The sequence below is a fragment of the Zonotrichia albicollis genome, chromosome 4 (genome assembly GCF_047830755.1).
Source record: "Zonotrichia albicollis isolate bZonAlb1 chromosome 4, bZonAlb1.hap1, whole genome shotgun sequence".
In the NCBI taxonomy this organism is placed as follows: domain Eukaryota; kingdom Metazoa; phylum Chordata; class Aves; order Passeriformes; family Passerellidae; genus Zonotrichia; species Zonotrichia albicollis.
In genome coordinates this window covers 18,472,576-18,493,046 of record NC_133822.1, presented here as the reverse complement: position 1 = coordinate 18,493,046, position 20,471 = coordinate 18,472,576, and the positions used below count along the sequence as shown (strand labels likewise).

The 20,471-nt window shown below is 39.7% G+C and overlaps 1 protein-coding gene across 5 annotated transcripts in view; it reads left to right on the top strand.

The window, feature by feature from the left end:
* Positions 1 to 20,471, top strand: part of DUSP16 (dual specificity phosphatase 16) — a 62,548-nt gene that overhangs the window by 25,954 nt on the left and 16,123 nt on the right. For 3 of the 5 annotated variants that reach the window (XM_074538995.1, XM_074538994.1, XM_074538996.1), the window contains 3 exons: positions 2,201 to 2,278; positions 8,126 to 8,719; positions 9,857 to 9,995. In XM_074538995.1, the coding sequence (XP_074395096.1) occupies positions 8,489 to 8,719; positions 9,857 to 9,995 (370 nt within the window). In that variant the 5' untranslated portion in view covers positions 2,201 to 2,278; positions 8,126 to 8,488. The remainder of the gene's footprint in view (positions 1 to 2,200; positions 2,279 to 8,125; positions 8,720 to 9,856; positions 9,996 to 20,471) is intronic. The other 2 variants (XM_074538998.1, XM_074538997.1) reach the window with 1 other exon arrangement.

Genomic DNA, 20,471 nt, shown 5'->3' with positions numbered 1-20,471 from the left:
TGAAAGACTTTTTTTAAACTTTTTTCTAAGCACAAATAGCTGAAGTTTCCACTTTAAACTTGGGTGGCTCATTCATATTTCACTTAATGGTAATATGGTATTCTCTCTCTCTCTCTCTCTCTTCCCTTCCTTACCACCAAGACTGAAAAGGGGAGGGGAGAGGGATATGAAATGTTTCTGAAAATTACAGGAAATGTCTTTTCCTTAAACAGCTTTGCCAGGGAATTTCCAAATATGCTTAATGCTTATGGCTGAAGTTACAGCAGTTCAGTCTTCAATCATGAGTGGATCCTGTTCTTAAAATGTGACACCTCCTTCCAGTAAACAGTGTTGAAATTAAGTATATGCTTTGTTTCTCATCTGCTCTTCAGCAGAATTAATCATTCCCTGTGGTGAAATGACCCCTCTTGGGGGCTGCTTTAAACACTTGATTTACATGTATTTATTAAATTGGGCAAAGCAATATAGTGTCCTGAGGTGAGAGCTGATTTATTTGTAAGAACGTCAGAGAGGTGTGGCTGGCAGAAGGAGTCGTGGCATGGCATGGATGGCACAGAGAGGCAGGAACTGTTGAGTGTGAAGGATACCTGATAGCTTTCAGGGGACTTCAGGAGCTGCATGTGAGGCACTAAGGAGCAAAAGGGGAGATGCTTTTTGGCTCAGGACTTTGTTTCCTTGGGCTGTCACAAGGTGGTCTCAGATCTGTCTCTAGCCAGGGCCTCATCAGTGCTGAGCATTAGTTCAGTGTTCATTTCTGGGATGAGATAGGAAAAAGGGATAGCAACAAGTACAATGAGTGGGATGAGTTTTCTCTGTTGCCTTCTGCCAGGTTTTTGCCACTGGATTATGGAAAGGAGCAAGAGAGGTCTGCAGAGCGTCTTCCTGAGGCTCAGAAAGGAGTGAGAATCTGGAGCAGGCAGAGGGGGAAAAAGGACCCAGCCCAATTTCAACAGATCTTCTCATCCAGCTCTCTGCCCTGCTGCTCTCACATACATATGCCTGCATTACTAATGATGGAAGAGAAAGGATCTCCAGCCTGGGTCCTTCCAGGGAAAAACACAGGGTCCCAGTCAAGAGATGAGCCCAGTGAGCAAAGCCTGTTCTGGGTTGTAACCTCAGTATTGTCTGAAGGGTTCTCACCCCATTTCTACTGCTGCCATTTGCCTAAAGACAGAGGTGATTGATCCCTGTAGTTCTTTTCCTTGTGGGATGCTCTGAGTTTTCAGGCTGTTCACCATAACATGCCCAGCCCTTTGCTGGGGTGGCTCCTCTCAGTTGTCATATCCTTTACTCCGTGCTTCAGAGCCACTCCTGGATCTCACAGCAAGGCACTGCTTGGCAAGAATTTCTTGTCATGGTTTATATCACAGTGATTAAGGGAAGCTGTCATCTCTTGGCAGCCATGATTTGCATCTTGGGTTTAGCTGCCCAGGAAACAGTTTGGAACCAATGCTGATGTGTTTATCTTTGCTTCCCTGTGTAAAAGTTGTAATTTAATTTGTTCCTGTTGAACAGCAGGTGCTTTGGGTAGAAGTTGTATGGGTATGACTGTGTGTAATGACTGGTGACTCTAGTGTCACCAGTTTCCAGTGCTGGCTTTTTTAGAGTGTGGGGAAGTGGGCTTAATTACACAAATGTCCTGTTTCATTGGTCTCTGTCCATGCAAAATACAGCTGTATTCACACTTACTTGTGGCAGTCCTTCCCATTAATAGGTACTGATCAAGCGATTGTGAATTTGTTTATTTCCATGCAAATGCATCACTTTTAATGCAGAGCTGTAGATTGGTTTTCTAGGAGTGAGATGAGTCAGAGTTTGGAAGGCAATCACTGGCTGGTTTTTGTTTGTTGGGTTTTTTTAAAACATCTCCACCTTTTTTTTTTTTTTTTAATTTCAGTTTAAAGATAGTAGAGGGATTTGCTGTGGTGGTTTTCTTCTCTTTTCTTTTAGAAAATCAGTGCAGTGTAACTTTCTATTTTGGACCCATTCCATATAAATCAATGCCAGCATTCATAAATAACTTCTCACCTAGGTTTTCACGTTTGGGGGAGTTGTACAGCAAATGACTGCATTGAAAGTGTAAAATCCATTTCCTGTTTTGGATTGGGGGGTGTTTGTCTGGGTATTTTTGGTGTCTTTTAACCTTGTAATAAGGATTTTATTACTGTTATTATTAATATTATTATTTTCCTGTGTTTAGGTAATTCCTTCTGTTGGCCTTTGTATGTGGACCACCTTCTGTCCTGTTCAGACCATATAAATTGTGACTTAAATGCAGGTGAGTAACAGCTTTTGACATTAAATAATAATAAAAAATTCATACTCCAAAATTTTCCATTGCTTTGACTTGGAGATCATAGAGGGAGAACCATTTTTTTTTACATCCATTGACACTTTTCCAGGTTGTCTAGTGTCCCAGGCAATAGGAACCTAAAAATGTAATGTATTATAGTATTTATTTGAAGCAGATTAAATAATCTTTCATTCTGGTTGCCCCAGACCTATATGCAATGAACCTGCAGTGAAAAATTATTTTGAAATGGAAAGAGTTTCTGGCTCAATTGGGTGGAGAAGGGAGTCCCCAGATTAAGTCTGAGTGTCATTTGAATAGAGTGATGTAACACATCAGCAACCTCTTCTAATGCTTCCCAGGAGGCCACATTCTGCCAGGCAGGTTTCCCTGTGGTCACATTTAATAAATGTTTATTGTTTCACTGGGAATGTCAAAGAGATTGGCTCCTTGGTAAAAACAAGTGATGATAACCTGGCTTATTGTTTAGAGATGGTGATGGTGCCTGGATGATATTTGCCAGAACATTGCAGATGTTTGAGAGCTATGCTGAGTGGGTCAGCAAAATGTGGTGGTTTGGTGTGATTTTTGGTTTTATTTTGAAATAATATAATATATTATTTCAAATATGATTATTTGTGTGACAGGAAATGTCTGTTATCAAAATGGAAGGCCCATTCCTCTTGCTTAGCCCAGCTGTCTCAGTGCCAGTGGTAAAAATGTTGCTGAGCAGTAGGTGTAGAAATAGAGTGAGCTTAAAAATCTTACACTGCATAAAAGACATCCAGTTATTTGTGGGAGGTTGATTTCCTTTCTGACTCTCTCTGTGTCTGTTTTCACATTGATGAGCACAAAGAAGTGGGAAGACTTTTCTTTAGAACTAGTAATCAAAGTTGAGTGATAAGTCAAGCAGGATGAAGGACAAGAGTACTGAACAGAAAATCCTCGTTCATCTGTAGTTTTTCCAATGCATTACACTTGTCTTTCTCATAGTGGTAGAGTGTATAATCTAAAATGTGTGTGGCTTGTGTTTCTATAAGGAAGAGAAAATTAACACTATGCATAACACACTGCATATATAGGATAAAAGTACAGGTATGTTAAAAGTAGGAGAAGAGGGAGCACCCATAGATAAACAAAAGTGCAATTTTTTAAACTGCTTCTTTTTTATGAACATGGTACATGAGTGACATTAAAAAAAAAAAATCTATGCATTTCTATTTAAGTGACTTTCTCTGCTGCTGTCCAATCTTGCACCACAGTGAGGAGTGCTCAGAGGGTGGTGGAAACTGTCTGTTCTTCAACTTCCCTGCCAGGAAGCATGAGGAAATGATGTGTTTATGAGATAGTGATGCTTATTTGACTCATCCAAAAAGCCCAAGACACCCTCATTCCCCTGAGCTGAGGGAATGACACGAGCCCTTGCTAACAGAGCTCTTTGAATTGATGAGCATTTGTTATCTCACTCCTATGTGTACTGCACAATGGCAGGTAATACATATGTGCTTCTCTAACTTCAGCTACTGTTTTTTTCCCCAGACTTTGCACTTTATTACATAGTTGTTGATCTCTGGAATTTACTGGCTTGCTTGCTGGATTCAAAAGAACAGCTATTCCTCAATTTCAATTAAAAATTTTATTTCCCTTGTGCTCCACAGACACTGTGTTTCTGAACACAGAGTTGCATCTTGAGCAAGGGTTGGACCTCTCTCAGCTGTCACTTAATGTCTTGTAGTACTGGGAAAAGGACACAATTTATCAGAACACAATTTATTTCCATATTTTGAGTCTGGTGAGGGAATGGTTCTTGCAGGAGAAGGAATTCACCCTGAGGTCCCTGGATCTGCAGTTCCTCTCTAGTTTGTGTACACTTCTTTGTCCAGTATCACATGTGGCTCTGGTGCTGGTGGTATTGGCACCAGCTATTGAACCACTGCCACTCCCAGTAACCCTGAAGCCAAATACCCCTTTTGTAACAGCCAGCAGTAGCTTGTGTCCTGCAGTTTGGGATGTTCTACATTTGCATTTTAATTCAGCTTTTCAGTTTTTCTTTTACAAGGGTGCCCACCCTAAGAACCATGAAAAGGACTCTAGGGGAGGATAATGTTTTTCTCATTTGTACGTGTGTTTGCCTGTTAAAAATAGAAAAATACACAGTTCAAAAAAGCCAACTCTGTCAGGTGTTTCAGCTGAGTCCATAAAGGCTGCCCATCAGGACCTTGTTCAGGTGCTGTAAAGTGATTTTGTCAGTTATGCATGACGTGGGAGCACTGCTGAGGCTCCTGACAAAGCAGGATTAGTGACATAGCCACACATTTATGACAGCAAGGTTCAACTTCAAGGTTATCTTCGTAAGTGAGGCAGAATCTTTCAGAGATTGCAGCAAGGCTTTAAGAAGCTCTTTTCTAGTTCCTTAATTGGGGTAGAATTAGAGACTCTTGTTCTGAGAGTTTTTAAAATGTATTCCTAACACATCTGCCTCTCATCCCCAGAAGCATTTGAAAGATGTGGAGCTTAGGGACATGGCTGAGTGGTGGACTTGGCAATGTCCAAGTTACTTTAACAGTTGGACTTAATGATCTTGGAGGTCTTTTCCAAACTAAATAATTCTATGATTCTATATGAGCTAAAGCCTGAGAACTCAAACAATCATCCTGTTGTGATGGAAAGGAACTGCTTGGAGTCAAAGTGATAGCAGTAGAAATTAAAGGAGTGCATACAAAATGTGAGTTATAGTGACTGAAAAACCAAACACAACCACTTAACCAAAAATGTGGCATTTGCTTATTTCACTGCATCTGAACCAGCTGGGATCCCAACAGGAATCCCTGAGGGAAGAGATCCTATAAAATTAAACATACATGTAAACATTAGTCATCCACTGTTGTTTGTGTGCAAGATAGTAGGAAATTACTGGTTTGGTTCTTTAAACAATAAGGAAAAGCTGTAAAGGTACTGAAAAAGTGTAGACCTTTTTCCTTTCATAGTGAGTTAGTGTTTAATTTTCTTGTTTAAAAGTGCCAGTGTTGCAGTCCCTCTAGAAGGAGGAAGCAGACATGCAGTGTTCCCAGTGGGTACATGAATGACCCTGTGGGAGATTCTCATGGCTCAATTATGGATCACTTTTCATAATCCTGATTTCAGCATGGAACACTCTGTGAAGGCTTCCTAGCTTTAAGATCAGCAGCACAATGGGCTGTTTGGGGCAATGCATTGTATGACATCATTTTAAGAGATACTATACCATTGAGATCTAAGTCACAAGTAGAAAGAGAACAGTCAAAAAATTTAATTTTATCTGTTTTACAAATGCATTAGAAATTAAACAGATGTTTCAACACCTCATAGAAGCTGAATGATAAGAGGAGTCATGAGGAATAGGATGAGTGCTCAAGTGTTTACCTAAAGCAAGAGGCTGCCAGTTCTTCTTGTTTAGATAGGTCCCAGGCAAGACACCCAAACACTGATAGCTCCAGAAACTGAGAGAATTAAAATAAAATCCTGTACTTCATAAAATGTTGTTTCTCCCCAGCACCATTGAGAGGTTCCTGTCAAAACAGGACTTCAGTTGCAATAACTCAAGGTGGCATTACTGTTAAGTTTGTTGCTTTCACACCATGGGCAGAATCCTTTCAAGGTACTTGGTATGTTAAGGTAATAGGGCTATTTTAAAGGATTTTTGACTGAAGCCCACTTGCCCTGTGTTCTTTACATGCTCTTTACTCTGTCACCAGATATGACTGGTTTGAGTTCTTCACAAGAGTCTTCTGAAACAAGCCTCTGTTGTATGAAAGTGAAGGCTGAGAAAGCAAACAGCAAGCTTTTAGAAGATAAGAAGCATACTCAAACTGAAAGTTGCAAATTAAAGATTAAGTTATTTCTAACAGCATCCATTTTAGAGTTCTGTACTTTCTCAGCTGCTATATTTTCCTGTTATTACTTGAGCTTTAAGTCAGCAATTTATCCATCAAAATAAACTGTCTAGTTCATGAACAAACTGTCTAGCTTGCAAAGGAGCTGGAGCCAATTCCCACTAGAGCCAGTGGAAAAGTTTTCATTGAGTTCACTGGATTTGGTATCTGGCAACCTTTGATGTGAATAAAAGCGAATCAAAATTTGTGACAGGACATGTTAAGAGAAATTTTAAAAATTGCAGAATACTTTTTTCCTGGGTGGGAAAATTTCAACATAACTATCAAGATTCCTCCCCACCTCCCTCCCACTTGCATAATGTCATTTTGATAATCAATTATCTTTTGATACCTTCCTGAGACTAGTGTATAATGACTGCTCTTTGAGGTGGAGCACACCTGCCAACCAGGTTCTTTAAAACATTTAATTAAAACTTGGTATGGTACATTTTCCGATATATTTACTGTAGTTTAGAGCAGTATGCATTTCACTGCTATGTGCTTCCATTTATCTGGGCAAGCTTAACAGCACTGTCACAACAGCACTAAATCAGACAAATGGAAGATCACATTTTGTCAGCCTAATGTCTGTCTATGTGGAAGCTGGTGTTTTTCTTGTATTGCCACGTGAAACTCATGAAACAACTTCCAGTTTCCTCTTCTGGGTTGTTAACATCAAGTTTGTACATTTTGCAGAATTTATTTTGCTTAACATTGTGTAAATGTAGATTTGTACAATATATCTAAAGAGTAAAACATCAGTCCTGGGATTTCCCAGTGCCAAATGCAACTGGCCTGTTGGTATAACAGGACTTTTAATATAAATCTATTGATGGTTAGTATTCATTACTTCTCTTGTAATTAAGGTAAATAACAAACCTTTCAAATGGAAGCAGCAAGTCAACACTATAAAATCTAAGTATAAAATCTAAGTTCAAATGTGATCTAAATCCCCAAAGATTGTAGCCCTGTGGTGGCTCCTTTCTGAGGAGTGTTCCCACAAGGACTTGTGCCATCAGAACAAGTGTTGGGACACTCTGAGGAGCCTAAAGGCAGGTGAGGCAGTGCTACAAGCAGGGGGATAAAGGTATCCCTGAACAACATCTGATGTTGTTCAGTTGCTGTCAGGATCTCATTTTAGAGAAATGTAGTTTGTTTCACAGATTATTTAGCATAATCTTTAGTTAAGGTTAGAGTGCTGGGGATTACACATCTCACGTAAGTATCACACAGCTCTAGGAAGAACAGAAGAGTGCTCACTGCTTTACTTTCCAGTAGTGTGAGACCTCATCCATCTCTGGTGATTAATTCAAATAAAATGCCTGTGTCCTCATGTGGCATCTTGTCCTGGTTTCTATTCAAGCATTTCCTTCAGAGAGGTGGATCTAAGTTTGGTCCTTTGCTTTGTGTAGTTTCAGTTTCCCAACTTGCAGTGCTGTTTTGTGAAATATTTTCCAAGTCATTAAACTTTGAAATGTTTAATTTTTAAAATGTTTAAGTGTTTTAAAAACAAATTTTACTTCTTACTAAGCAGTGCAGTGCTGAAATGCATTTAAATAGTTTTGCTATTGAAAGGAATACCATGATTTAGGGCAGCATCTCTTAATTATGTTCTAACAAAGTCTTGTGAAGAGGCAGAGCTAGTGGCAACAAAAGTCTGCAATTAAGGCAGGGTATGTTGCCTGAAATACAAGATAATTGTCCAGGCAAGATCTTTGGAATGGATTCAGACGCTGCAGTTGCCAATGCTCTCTCTAGGTGTTTGGCACATGCAGCAGAGAGGAGAACTCCTCAGGAATGTGTTTATTCCATGTATGGCCCACTGTACAGCTAAGCCTCAGAGCTGAATGTTTTGTTCTGCGAAGTTTCATGGCCTCATCTGGTTTGTGTTTTTTGGTTTTTTTTCATCTTCCCCTTCTTACAGGCTCTCAATCTGGTGTAAAGCTGATGGGTGGGAGCAAAGGTAAAGAATGATGTAATGCAGCAGCAGCCAGAAAGCATCTTTTGTGTGAATTGTGCAATGGCCACTCCGTAGTCGTGTCCCGATGAATCAGACGTGAGGGGCGCTTTGTGGAGCCAACCCTTTGTACATCAGCCGGGAGCAGGAGGAGACGCTCGGTCCAACAGCTCTCTCTGAAAATGGATTTAACTTTTCTTTTGCCAGTCACTACCAGCATGACCTCATACACTTCTAGCACAATGGTGTGGCTAAGCCTTTGAGTACACAGCCATTACATCATCGCAGCAAATTAGAGAGGGCGGTGGGGAAAGAGGCCTCGCTGTTGTCATGGCCCATGAGATGATCAGGACCCAGCTCATTGTCCCCGAGAAGTTGGTGGCTTTGCTGGAGAGTGGGACAGAGAAGCTGCTGCTGATTGACAGCCGCCCCTTTGTGGAGTACAACACCTCCCACATCCTGGATGCCATCAACATCAACTGCTCCAAGCTCATGAAGCGCAGGCTGCAGCAGGACAAAGTTTTGATCACAGAGCTCATTCAGCACTCAGCAAAACACAAGGTAGGGGTCATTTTCCTCTTGTTCCTTGTATTTCTTTAAAGGAGTGGCTGGAAAGAAACTTGTAATAATTTTTCCCTAAATATTTAGTTAAACAAAAAACTAACCAAACCAACAACCAAAACCCAACAAGATTAGAGGGCTGAGTTTAGCTGAGATGTTACCTGATCAAAGAGGGTATTGGTTACTATTGAGTTTATCCTTAGATTCTTTGTAGAATCAGTGACAAAGGGGAGGCATTTAGAAATTACTCAGAAAGAATGTTCTCAGGATTCTTGTGTGTCTTGCAAAGCACAGTCTCTCAAATGTATGTAATTAAGGCAGGAAACATTCTCACCTAAACTTTGAAGGATTCTTGGGGGTCTGTGGTGGTGGGGATTGCTTAGCAAGTGGTCATTTGGTTTGCAAAGAAACTGCCTCTTTGTCAGTCCTGGCTCCTACTTGCTGTTTAAAAGTCTTTTCATGGGGGTAGTTGGATGAGTTTTGGTGTTTGTTTTGTTGTTTGTTTATTTGGGAGGAGGGGTGTGGTTTTCTCCAAATAGTGTTATCAGTGAAAAGAAAATAGCTATGCTGTTAAAATTAATGTGTATCTCTGTGTGTGTGGAGGGGATATTGGGTTTTTTATCCATTGATATTTGTTTTATGTACAGAAATAATTTACTATGTTCTTGCTTATGTGTTAAAAATGAAGCTTTTTATTTTATATATAAAGTTGTGCAGGTAACCAAAATGTGTGTGGCTTAGAAGCAATTTAAGGTCTCTTTACTGTTTATGTACAAAACTCTCAGAAACAGAAAGTGAGGCAGGGCCACCTTCTCAAAAGCTCAGCTTTTAAACAAATTCACCAGCCTAGCTGAAGGTAGAGCAATTCACAAGTGACATAAAATTACCAAATGATAGAAATTTATGGAGTGGGCTTCAGCTTGCAGCAAATAATCAATTTACAAGCTCTCCAGGGAATTAAATCTGAGGGGCTTATGAAGTATAAAATAAAAACTGTTTAGTGAACAAGTGCATAAGAAATCTATATATCTGAACTGCTCTTATAGCAAATATGTGGGAACCCTGATGGAGGTGATAATGTGGGGCTTTTAATCATCTTCCTCCTTCCTGTTTTACTCTGAGTTCCTTGTGTTTCAGATTGAAATTGATTGCAAGCAGGAAGTGGTGGTGTATGACCAAAGTTCTAAAGATGTGACCTCTCTCTCATCTGACTGTTTTCTTACTGTGCTCCTGGGCAAACTGGAGAAGAACTTCAGCTCTGTGCATCTGCTTTCAGGTAAGATGTAACAAAAAAGAAACCTCTTTCAGGTGACATGTACCAAAAGAAACCTCTGAAACACTTGAATAAAGAGAAAAAAGAAAATGCTGTTGGTATAGCAGACCTGTACAATTTTGCAAGTGCAGGTATAAACTTCAGTTACAGCAGAGACTTTTCTGTAGTTCTTTTTGCATATAGTGACACTCAGAATACATGCAGTGCTTAGAAATTGCATCTTACAGGGGATATATTACACCATTACTCTGTGTAAATGGAAATGGAGCAATGCAGAGGTTTTTAGAGGCATATGTCAACTACTTCAGGGTCAAAAAATAGTAAAAAAAAGGGCTTCCCTGGTTTTTTAAGTATTGTACATGGTAGGAAGAAAATCTCTTCCTTACTGAATTGGTAATTGCTAAAATAAGAACAAAGGAAATGATCTCCCAGAGTTACTGAGATTAGTTTGTGTGACATTTTAAACTTCAGCTCCCTAAGTGGTAGAACTTTATTTAGGTCTTTTCCTTCCCCCTCCTTTTTTTATTTTTGTTTTTTATTTTAAATCCCAGGTCAAAGCACCTATAGAAATTCAATTCCTTATAACACAGGATTTGCTGCTCTCAGCATGTGCTAGTGTCATTATTTCTGTCATGGAACAGCAGACAGTTTTCACAAGACAGAGCAAGGAGGAGTGTGAAGTAGATCCAAGGCTGAAAGGAGGTAATGACAAATTTAAATAGGAAATCCATTGCAGTGAGTGGATCAGTGATTTAATGAGGTGTACACCTTGTGCCTGAGAAATGCTGAAACACAGGGACTGAATAATGGTGAGAGAAAGGAAATAACTCCTGAGAGATGCTTCCTCTTAGCAACAGGGTTTCACTGCAGTTTGTAGTGACTTCACATGACAGTGAGAGAGGTTGTGGTACTGAGAGAACTTTTCTTAACTTGTTTTGAAAGTGATTGCAGAGAAAATGAATAATTTCTGCGCTTGGACATGAGTTTGGTGCTCCTGTGAGCTTTACTTACAGTAAGCCAAGTGGGTTTTGCTTTGGCTAGGGTCGGTGATTTTGTTTTCTTTGCTGTCTAGGTAAGAATTACACCTGTGGGTGGTGGATTACAGTATTAGATTAGGTAACTGTTCTTACATATGAGCTACCAAGAATTGTGTGGTGTGTAGGCACAGTAAATGCTTAATGCAAAAGTGCTGAAATAAGTGGGTAATACTCTCTAAAACTGCAAATTGGTATTTGAAAAAGAAGCCAGTCTGGAAACAGTATCTCCTCAGAAATCCTTTTATTGTTCAAATTCCCAACTCTGCTCAGCTGTCCTGAGGGGTTTTTTAATAACCTGAAGCAGATTACAGCTCCAGGCAGGAATCAGACTATCCTCAACTTAACTTCCATGACAGAAACACCTCTCTTACAACTGAGAATTAGACCTCATGGCAGGGAGGTGTTGGGGAGGGGCCAAGCACAGGAAAGTGTCAAGAACTTCCCTTCCTCAATTGTGTGAGACATGTCTTTGATCTTGTGGCTCATCTGCTGGACCCTGTGAATGAAGTGCTCAGGGTCTCCTCTCTCAGACTGGCCTGTGGCTCTCCTAGGAATGCCCAGGAGGGAATCTGTTCCCAGCTGTTCCCAGCTTCCCACTGCATCATCTGGCCAATCACCAGTTGCATGTATCATAATGATAATGGGAGAAATGGTTTTCTTTTCATTTCCAGTATGTGGGTGTTTTCTGTTCAAGACGAAAATGTTCCTAAGCCACAAGCAGGATGGTTGTGCACATGAGCTGGGCTGAACTTAGCCACACACAGCTGGTAAGGGTTAGTTTGGGAATCCAATGTGTCAAAATCCTCCTCATAAAAAGCAGAACTTCTACTTTAGCGTGTCAAATGGCAAACATCAGGTTTGAGAATTTCCTCTTATATTTGTTTACATAAGAGGAAATTTGTTTCTTTTTTGTATATTTGTTTATATATTTGTTAAATTTTGTTTATAGCTAGGATGGGGATATTTATGAATGTAGAAACAACTGATGGCTTTAAAACCAGTGGAAGAGGAGGACAAGAAAAAAAGGGAAATATAAGGAAATTATTTACTACTGATCTATTACAATTCAGTGTTTATTTCATCTACTTTTTTTTTACATCTGTTAAAAATCTAGCTACTCAATGCACACTCAAGAAACCTTTTAGGAAGGAGAATTGGGTGAATTCAGTCTTGCAGCAAGCTCCTTGGAGTTTATTGATATGTGGCTGTAGGAAACGAGATAAAATATGTTGTCTCAGCAAGCTGATGACGAAATCTAATAAATGTTTATAGCCCATAATGAGGGCAGGGGTCAGTGTACTGTGTAAAAAGAAGAACCTTTGGACTTGAGTTTTCCATTTCCATATGCCACTAAATCTGGTTTATTTAAAACAGTGACCTTAAACATTTTGGGGTAGGAAAATATTTTTTGTTGGGATGGAATAAGGAGTATTTAACAAATATCTGAAATTCCTGCCTCTGTTCTTGTTGAAACCCCCCATTACTGAGCACTCAGTAAGGTGTTTTTTTTATTTAGGTTGTTCATGAAGGTGTGCTCTGCCCTGGAGGTTGTTTTTGATTGAAGTAATTATTGTAAAGACCTCAAAGGAACCCGTACCAATTAGTTTAAGATCTTGATATAACCTCATAAAAATACTTATAATTTGGTGAGGAATGTTTTCAGGAATTAAATATTCCATGTGGTACTTAATTTTTAACAGAGCACAGAATATCGATATGTTGGCACCAAGGACTTAATTCTATTCCCATCATGGCATCTTCTACTCTGACTTAAGTAAGATTTAAACACAGGGATGTCCCTGATTCCTTCTCATAGTTTGAGAATTGGATTTACTTGCAATGTAGTCCTTTTCCTAGTTAGTGGTGTTATGATTTTCCTGCTTGCTCTGCAGAAACAGTTAGAAGAGACTAGTGATTTTTGCTTGAATGATCATAATTAAGGCAGTAAACATCAAGAGTCTTGATTAAATTCTATTTCACTTTGTGAATGGAAGCATTCATATTCTACTTGCCTTAAATACTTGTTCTCCCCTGCTTTTAATCTGGCTTAGTTCTGCTCATTCAAGCACAGATGTCTTCAGACAGTTACCTTTCAAATGTTTCCAGTGAAGGTGAAGCCCAGCTTTTTATTTTGTGTTGATTTTTTAAAAAAATTTTGTGTGTGTGTTCAGAACACTTTGTCTAAATGGAAGGCATTCTGAATGACAGAAAAAAAACCTAAACAAAACCCTTCTATATGTACAAACTGTCATTAAAAACTGTGATAGCCTAATACTGAAACACTGTGTGCCTCCCTCTCAAAAAAATGGTTGGTGGGGACTTGCCTTCTAATCTCTTGCTACCCTTCTGCCTATGAAAAATATCAGCAGTAATGGGATGTAGTGGTTTCTTCCTAGGAGAAGGAGTAATAAGGAGAAATAAGTAAGTTATTGGTTTTTTATTCAGTGACAAATGTTGGGTTTATATGCATGCACAGTGAAGGGCATCCTAGGCAGAATGAGTTCAGTGACAAAGGTCCTGGAAACAAAGCAGCGAGTGATTACCCAGGGAGTGTGGCAAAAGGTATGTTTTTGTTGAAACTTCCCAATTCCTTGTTTCCCCCAACCTGTCCCTCACCTGACAGGGTGTGTATACCAAATGGAAAACTTGCATGGAAGATATGAGAAGAAGGAAGCAAGTCAGGAACTCTTCTTCAGTATTCTTTATCCTGCCATTCATTTTAGAAATATTTGAAATTTGAAGCCCAATTAAAGAAATCATTAGTGTAAAATTACTGAAGTATCTCTAGGGTATATTCACATTTAAAGAAATCTTTAATGTCAAAGTACTGAAGTGTCTCTAGGGTATATTCACCATTGTGTTGTCTTACTTGCCTGAAGAAAAGCCTAGATAAGAAAAGGCCAGTGCTTTCTTCCTGCTTTATCTCCAAGGAACCATTCCCTGTGGCAGGGGAGCAGGAAATCTTAAGAATATTCTCTTGTAGGTAGAGCTGGTCATTTCCATGTGCCGAAGGGACCAGGGCTGTGACACAGGGCTTTATTCCCGGTTTCTGCAGTTCCATATGGCAAGTAAGGGGGTGCCATGTGGTTCAGTGTGGATTGAAAGAAGGCAAAAGGTTCTGGCAAACATCCTGACACCTTTTTAACATTTGGATTTTGAGCTTTATAACTTTCAGTTATGGCTTACTGATGTTCTGAGTGTTTCCTACATAGAAGTCTTTGTAGAGTACCCCAGCACACTTAAATGGTGGTGTCATCAATTACAACAATCAGGTTATCTGTTTAGTGTGAAGTTATAAGTTTAGTGTGAATGAGCTGGTAAATATCTTGCCAATATCCTGTTTGGAGGAGAAGAGATTGTTGCACAATGATGAAAGCTTTCCTGATATTCTGTCTGGTTGATTCCATCAGAAGGAAGCCTCTACTGAGAAAGGTAAAATCTTGCAGAGGGAATGCAGAATTCCCAAGTGGTCCCATAGCCCATGGAGTACAGCCAGTGTTGGCTGGGAGGAGATGAGAGTGAGAGAGGAGCTTAGCTCTGAATCACCCCCTTGAAAAATTTCTATCAATTTTTAAGAGAGCTTAGAAAAGCAAGTACCCTTGGCTACAGCCAGGCCTTTGACTATCCTCCCACCCTCTGTACTTAAAATGCAATTTTCAGTGTTCATTTAGTGCCATAATTGTTTTAAGCATTTGAAGAATGGGAGTAGGGTTTATTACTTTCATATGTGTGTCCTGTCTTTTGAGAGAGAGCAAGGTTTGACTAAAGTAGAGCTCACATAACATTTCTCAAGCCCAAGAATAACTTGTTAAGTTTGCTTTTGTTTTGGATACCTCTGGATGCCTGTGAAATTTAATTGACTGAAATTATGGTGAAGGTTTTTTTGGGTTTTTTTCCCCTTAAAGGCAGAAAAGGCGAGTGAGGGGCTCCACTCTGCTCTTTGTACTTGCCATGCCACATGGCATTTGGCACTTGGGTGGGATGGGAAGCTCGACCCCATTCTCACACATCTTCCCTTCCCTGTTTGCTTAACCTGCCTATTAACCTTGACTTACCAAAGGCAGAAACCCTCCAGGGCAAAGAACTTCCCCTGCTACTGTGCTTGTAAAACACCTGGAATAACGGGGCACCACTGGAATAAAAACACCCCTGGCTTCCCCAAGCTCTGAAACCTTGGATCCTGTGGAAGGAGGGGGGACAGGAATGGGATGGGAGCCCTCCCAACAGGGCTCTCCAGCCTGAGCTTATGTAATGGAAAATGGCACGGGTCCCTGCGGAGCGGGGCTGGAATGCGGCAATTGTAGTGCCTCGTTTAAACAGAATGGAAACATTGCAGATTCATAAAACTTGTGAGTCAGAAAGTTTACAGCTTTCCTTCCTTAAGGCAAGGGGAAAAATCTATACTGCAGCTTTTAGATAAACACGTTAATGTTCAACAGGAATGTGACTGGGAAAGAGCACCGAGAGCCTCTGAGGCAAAGCAAACTTAAAACTTCGGGGTTTTGATATTTTGTGTTTGCTGTAGTGCTGCTTATTTTTTTGTTAGCCTAGTTTTTGGTAAAGTTACCTTACAGCCCTGGCACTAATCAGTATTTACAGTAACAAATTCTAATTGCTATTTAGAAGAGGAAAAGAAAGCCCCAAAAGCTAAATATGAGTTACTCCACTGCATACCTTTGGCGTTTGGTGAGGCTTACTCAGAATCATAGGGCCTAAATATAATGTTTTAGAGGTAGTTGCAAATTTTCCTGCTTTTTTTATTCTTTATTTCCTCTAAAAGCTAAAATTAAATTAAAAAGGAAAAAAAAGTATGGCAATATTCCTTTTTAAAAATGAACAACAATATAATATTTATTAGTATGTGGTTATATAAAATTGTGACTAATTAGCGCCCTTAATGAAGAAGAAAATTCGGGATTTAATGAAGGTGGAATTGTCTGTTGAATCTACAAGCTTCATATTCTCCTTCTTGCAATGCTGTCTGAGTCCATGCATGTAGTCTTTGGTTTTCTGACTCATCACTTGGGTCTCAGACCTTTTCCACTCCCTGCTTTAAAATAATGGGTTTTGATGCTGAATTAACACTGATGTACTGGCAGACAGTTAGGTCTTGTGGGAAAAGGAAGGAAGTAGCTTCTAGTCTGTTTTCAAGAACTCATTGAAGAAAACCAATTTCTCCCTTTGGCTTCCTCAGAACAGTCAGAATCCAAAACAGAGGGGAAAGGAACAGCATCTGATTTAAATGGCACTTCAGAAAAATGCCAGTTTACTCTGTTACCAGTGTGCCTTGTCTGTGGTTTTCTCCAGCAAACTCCATGTGAAAAAAGGACACATCCATTGTCTCTTACATCTCCCTCAGGAGCACCAGACAGGATCTTTCTGTGCCTCCTGGGTGAGGCACATGGAGCTGCAGGGATGTTGTATTAAACACTTCTTAGGCTTTTCTTAGCCTAGAGTTTTAGAGAAGCCAAGCTCTTAGGGGTTGCCATGTTTTCTGTGTCTCTCACTTTATCTCTGAAGCACAGATCTCTGTTCCTTTGTCTGCTTTGTCAGTATGCACATGCCTGATTAGCAAGAGCATCTCTGGATATTAAGGAGAAAAATTCTGGTGTCAATATCTCTGCAGACACTTCATGATGAAAAGGAACTTGGCTGTTTCAAGAATTGGCTGTTTGAACAGTAATGTTATGAGCAACTATAAAGAGATATTAGGATTGCCTCCTGATGATTTTTTTCCTATGTGTTAGAAATACATTTGAGAGATAGAATGGATGGATGAGGGAGCATCTGTGGTCTGTGATGTGAATGAGGAACAATGCTTGCATTTTGAAAAGTGATTTTGTAGTAACTGATGCTTCTATTTAACCTTTTTGCTTTTCCCTGGGCCAAATCAGTACTTAGTATGTTCTCTGTGAATTTGTCTAATTATGGTCACATCTCTGAATGGTTTGACATCCCAGTGAAGGAAATATCAAGACCAGGAGGAAGAAGAGAAACCAGTGTAACGTGGAATGAACATAAGAACCATCTACCTGTCCTGTCAGGGTGTGATTTAACTGGAAAGGTTTTATTAAATATTGGATAAAAACAATGAAATATGATCTGCACTTCACAACTTTTGATTGAACAACTACATGTTCAGTCCAGACCTTTGGGGCTTAGATGATCCTGCAGAGTGGTTTGCAGAGCTCTGTCTGTGATTGCAGCAGGGCAGCTGGCAGCACTGGAATGCTCCTGCTCTGTTTCCACAGGACACAGAGAAATGAGCTGCTGCAACTGCTTGTGCTTCCCAGGAGCCATTCCTCTGAATTAATTTGTGATTTGTGTTTAGTGGTAGTTAAACTAATTAATCATAAGGATCTGGATGGATTCCATTCTCTCAGTGAAAGGAAGCTCTTCCCAAATCAACAATATTTCTCTAGCATTTGTTGCCTCCTGATCCCATATTCTTTCCCTGCATTTTCCTGTTTCTAGCAAAGTTAATTGGGAATTCTCTTTATATAAGGACTTAGGCAGTGAATCTATAAGGAGGAATAACTTTTACCACAGAATTTTGCTGAAACTTTTTTCATCCATTCAGGGTTTGGCCCTGTTTTGTTTCCTGAGTTGGCTGAGAAGGGAGCTGACACTTCTGATACCCAGATTCCTTTAGAGATCATACCTTTATGATCCCAGCTGTAGTTAGGAAAGCCTGGATCAAAGGGAAGTCTGTAGTCACCACTTTGCAGAACCATAGCAACAGGGCAATCAAGTGGTTTACTGGCTCTTGCCAGATTTCTGCTAATGGATGTGGAGGCTTGTAAGCAAGAAACACTTTGCTGTAAGGACTGGGAGGTGTTGGGTTGTCTGCCACACACAAGGGCTGCAAAAGCAGAGAGCTTTTGGCACCTTGACATGGTTTTGTAGAGACATCCTGCTGAATGTCAAGAGAGCTGTTTCAGCTCAGCTTACCACTAAGAATACAGAAAACCTGTGTGGTTTAGAGCTATTGAGGAGAGAATACTTTGGAGTGATTTGTCAGTCATGTATTTCCAAGGCCCAGTGACATTTATCAAAGAATTCAGTGAAACTCTATTAACCCAGCAGCTCTGTTAATGATGTGTGGATTTTTTGCTTTCCTCCCCCCCCCAGTTTCAACATACTCTTGCAATTGATTTATTATTCACGTGAGGCTGGAGCAGTGCTGGGAGAAAGGGTGTTATTAAAACCTAGCTCCAGAAGAAAAGTGCATTTTCTCTAATTAAAACAAACTGCACAGTGCTGCCAATGTCTCTGTTCCAACTGAGGTGGGTAACGAGATTTAAAGGAAAAAAATTGCCTTCTTGCAAAGGTCATCCCCAAATTATGGAATGTGAAACAAAACCTGTCCCATTTTTCTTTTAAGGCTCAATTTTCTGTTCTGCATTCCTACCTGTAGACTAAATTAATTTTCCAAGTGTTTAAGGTTTATTTTTTGAAAAAGGCTTCACTTACAGCAGAAGTGTACAGGTGGTCTGAGTGCTTAAAACACTTTCCTCATAAGAGGCTCCTCATGTCGACTGATCATAGAGTTCATCTGGTGAGCCACCATCTGTGTTAGAAAACAGAGACATTTGAAATAAATCCTTTTTCTCTATATATCTTTAGGTTCTGAGGGGTTTTTGAATACATTTCCCTGTGTATTTTAAAAAGAAGTATATTTTATAAGTTAGCGCAAGCAAAGAGTGATGAGTACAGTTCTTTTGAACAGAAATGAGTCTCATAATGCCATGACAGCTTAGAGATTGTGCATGTAGATGCTGTTGTTCCAGACCCCTGACAGTTTGTGGCACTTCAAGAAATTGGTACTTAAGCAGGATGCATATCTGAGTGTGTTTTCCTGGTTTGGGATTTGCTTGCTTGTGGACTTTTAAAGCAATTTTTCCATACACATTGACCTAGAAGGGATTTTCATATTGGGAAGTGCCAGAAAGCAAAGCCAGATTCATTCAAAAGCTATTAACCTTTTGGAAACTTGGTCCTAGAGGATGGCAGGGAAGACAGCTTAATATTTGAAACAAAAAAAATCACTGGGTTGGTGCTTTCTCAAATCTTACACCAGCTTAAAATATGCTCAGAGGAAAGGAGGGTTCACTTGGTGCACATGTAAAGGCAGGCAGTGTAATGTCAGACTTTGAAGATTTGAGAGTTTTGTGAGTGTAATTCATGTTGTAAAGATCCTGAAGCAACATGTTACTAGGAAAGCATGAGTGGAAAAGACAAAACATGACTTTGAAAGGATGAATGCCATAGAGGAAGTATTGAAGCATCTAATCTTTAATCATTTAAACTGGCCTTAAAAGAGTCCTGGAATAAAAATAAAATAAAATAGAGTGCTCCTTTTCTTAGGATGACAGAGCATGGGTTCCATCTCCCCAAAATCTCAGGTGTTTTGCACATTAGCTTCCTGCTTAATTTCTTGCCACAGGATTCACACAGAAATGAGACCAATCCCTAGGTAGTTGGAAAGACCTTTTTTGCTGAACTTTTCCCATGTAGTCTTTTGCAAAGATAGCACAGATGTAAAATCCTTGCTTCTGCAGCTTCTTTGTAAGTTCTCTATTTCCAGCCACGTCAGTGCGAGGATCCAAAAAGCAGCCAACAATGCTCCCAGAAAATAAAGGATAAGCAAATGAAACCAAGGCAAATACTTGATTTCCTCTTCTTCACTATCCTCTCAAATAACTGCTTACATTCAATCTCAGAGGTATACACTGCCTCTCAATTCAAGGAATGCTTCCTGTAACAGAAAGGAAAACACTGGGCTATACAGAAGAAAATTTAGCAAGTATGTGAGAGAATTGTTTTGCAAACTCTTCTTCTCATTTGATGGAACAAGCAGGATCTGTGCTCCTGATGAGCAGTGCCTTAGCTTGTCTCACAAAATCGTCAGTTTTTTATTTTATTTGTTCATTCATTTATTTATTTATTCAGGAGACTGAGCAGGAATTAATTCATAAAATCCTTGCTCTAGAATCTGCTTGCTGGCTTTTTTATTAGATAAAATGGGTTGTTACACACTATTGCCTTGGTATTTCAACATTTACTAATGATACAGATTTTAAAAGCTAAAGAATATGAATAATTCAGGCAATGGTAATGCAAGCCCTGGCAAAACAGTACATTAGCTTATTCCTGAGCAATTTTAATTCACATCTTCAAACTGTAATCATAGTGAACATAGCATTTGGCAGATCGAGCATGTCAGTGCTTCAATTCCTTGATGATAAAAAGGTGCTCCATTCTGAATAGGTTATAATTACTCTTCCTTCAGTTAAAACTCTGCTCATCTGGGAGGAAAGAGCTGGGGATTTTCACTGTGCTTTGCAAGTCTTCCCTCTGCTTCACCTCCCCCACTCGAGATGGAGAAGCCTTGGCTTGGTGTGGTTTTGAAAGAGGAAACTTCTTCCAGTGTCCTGGATGA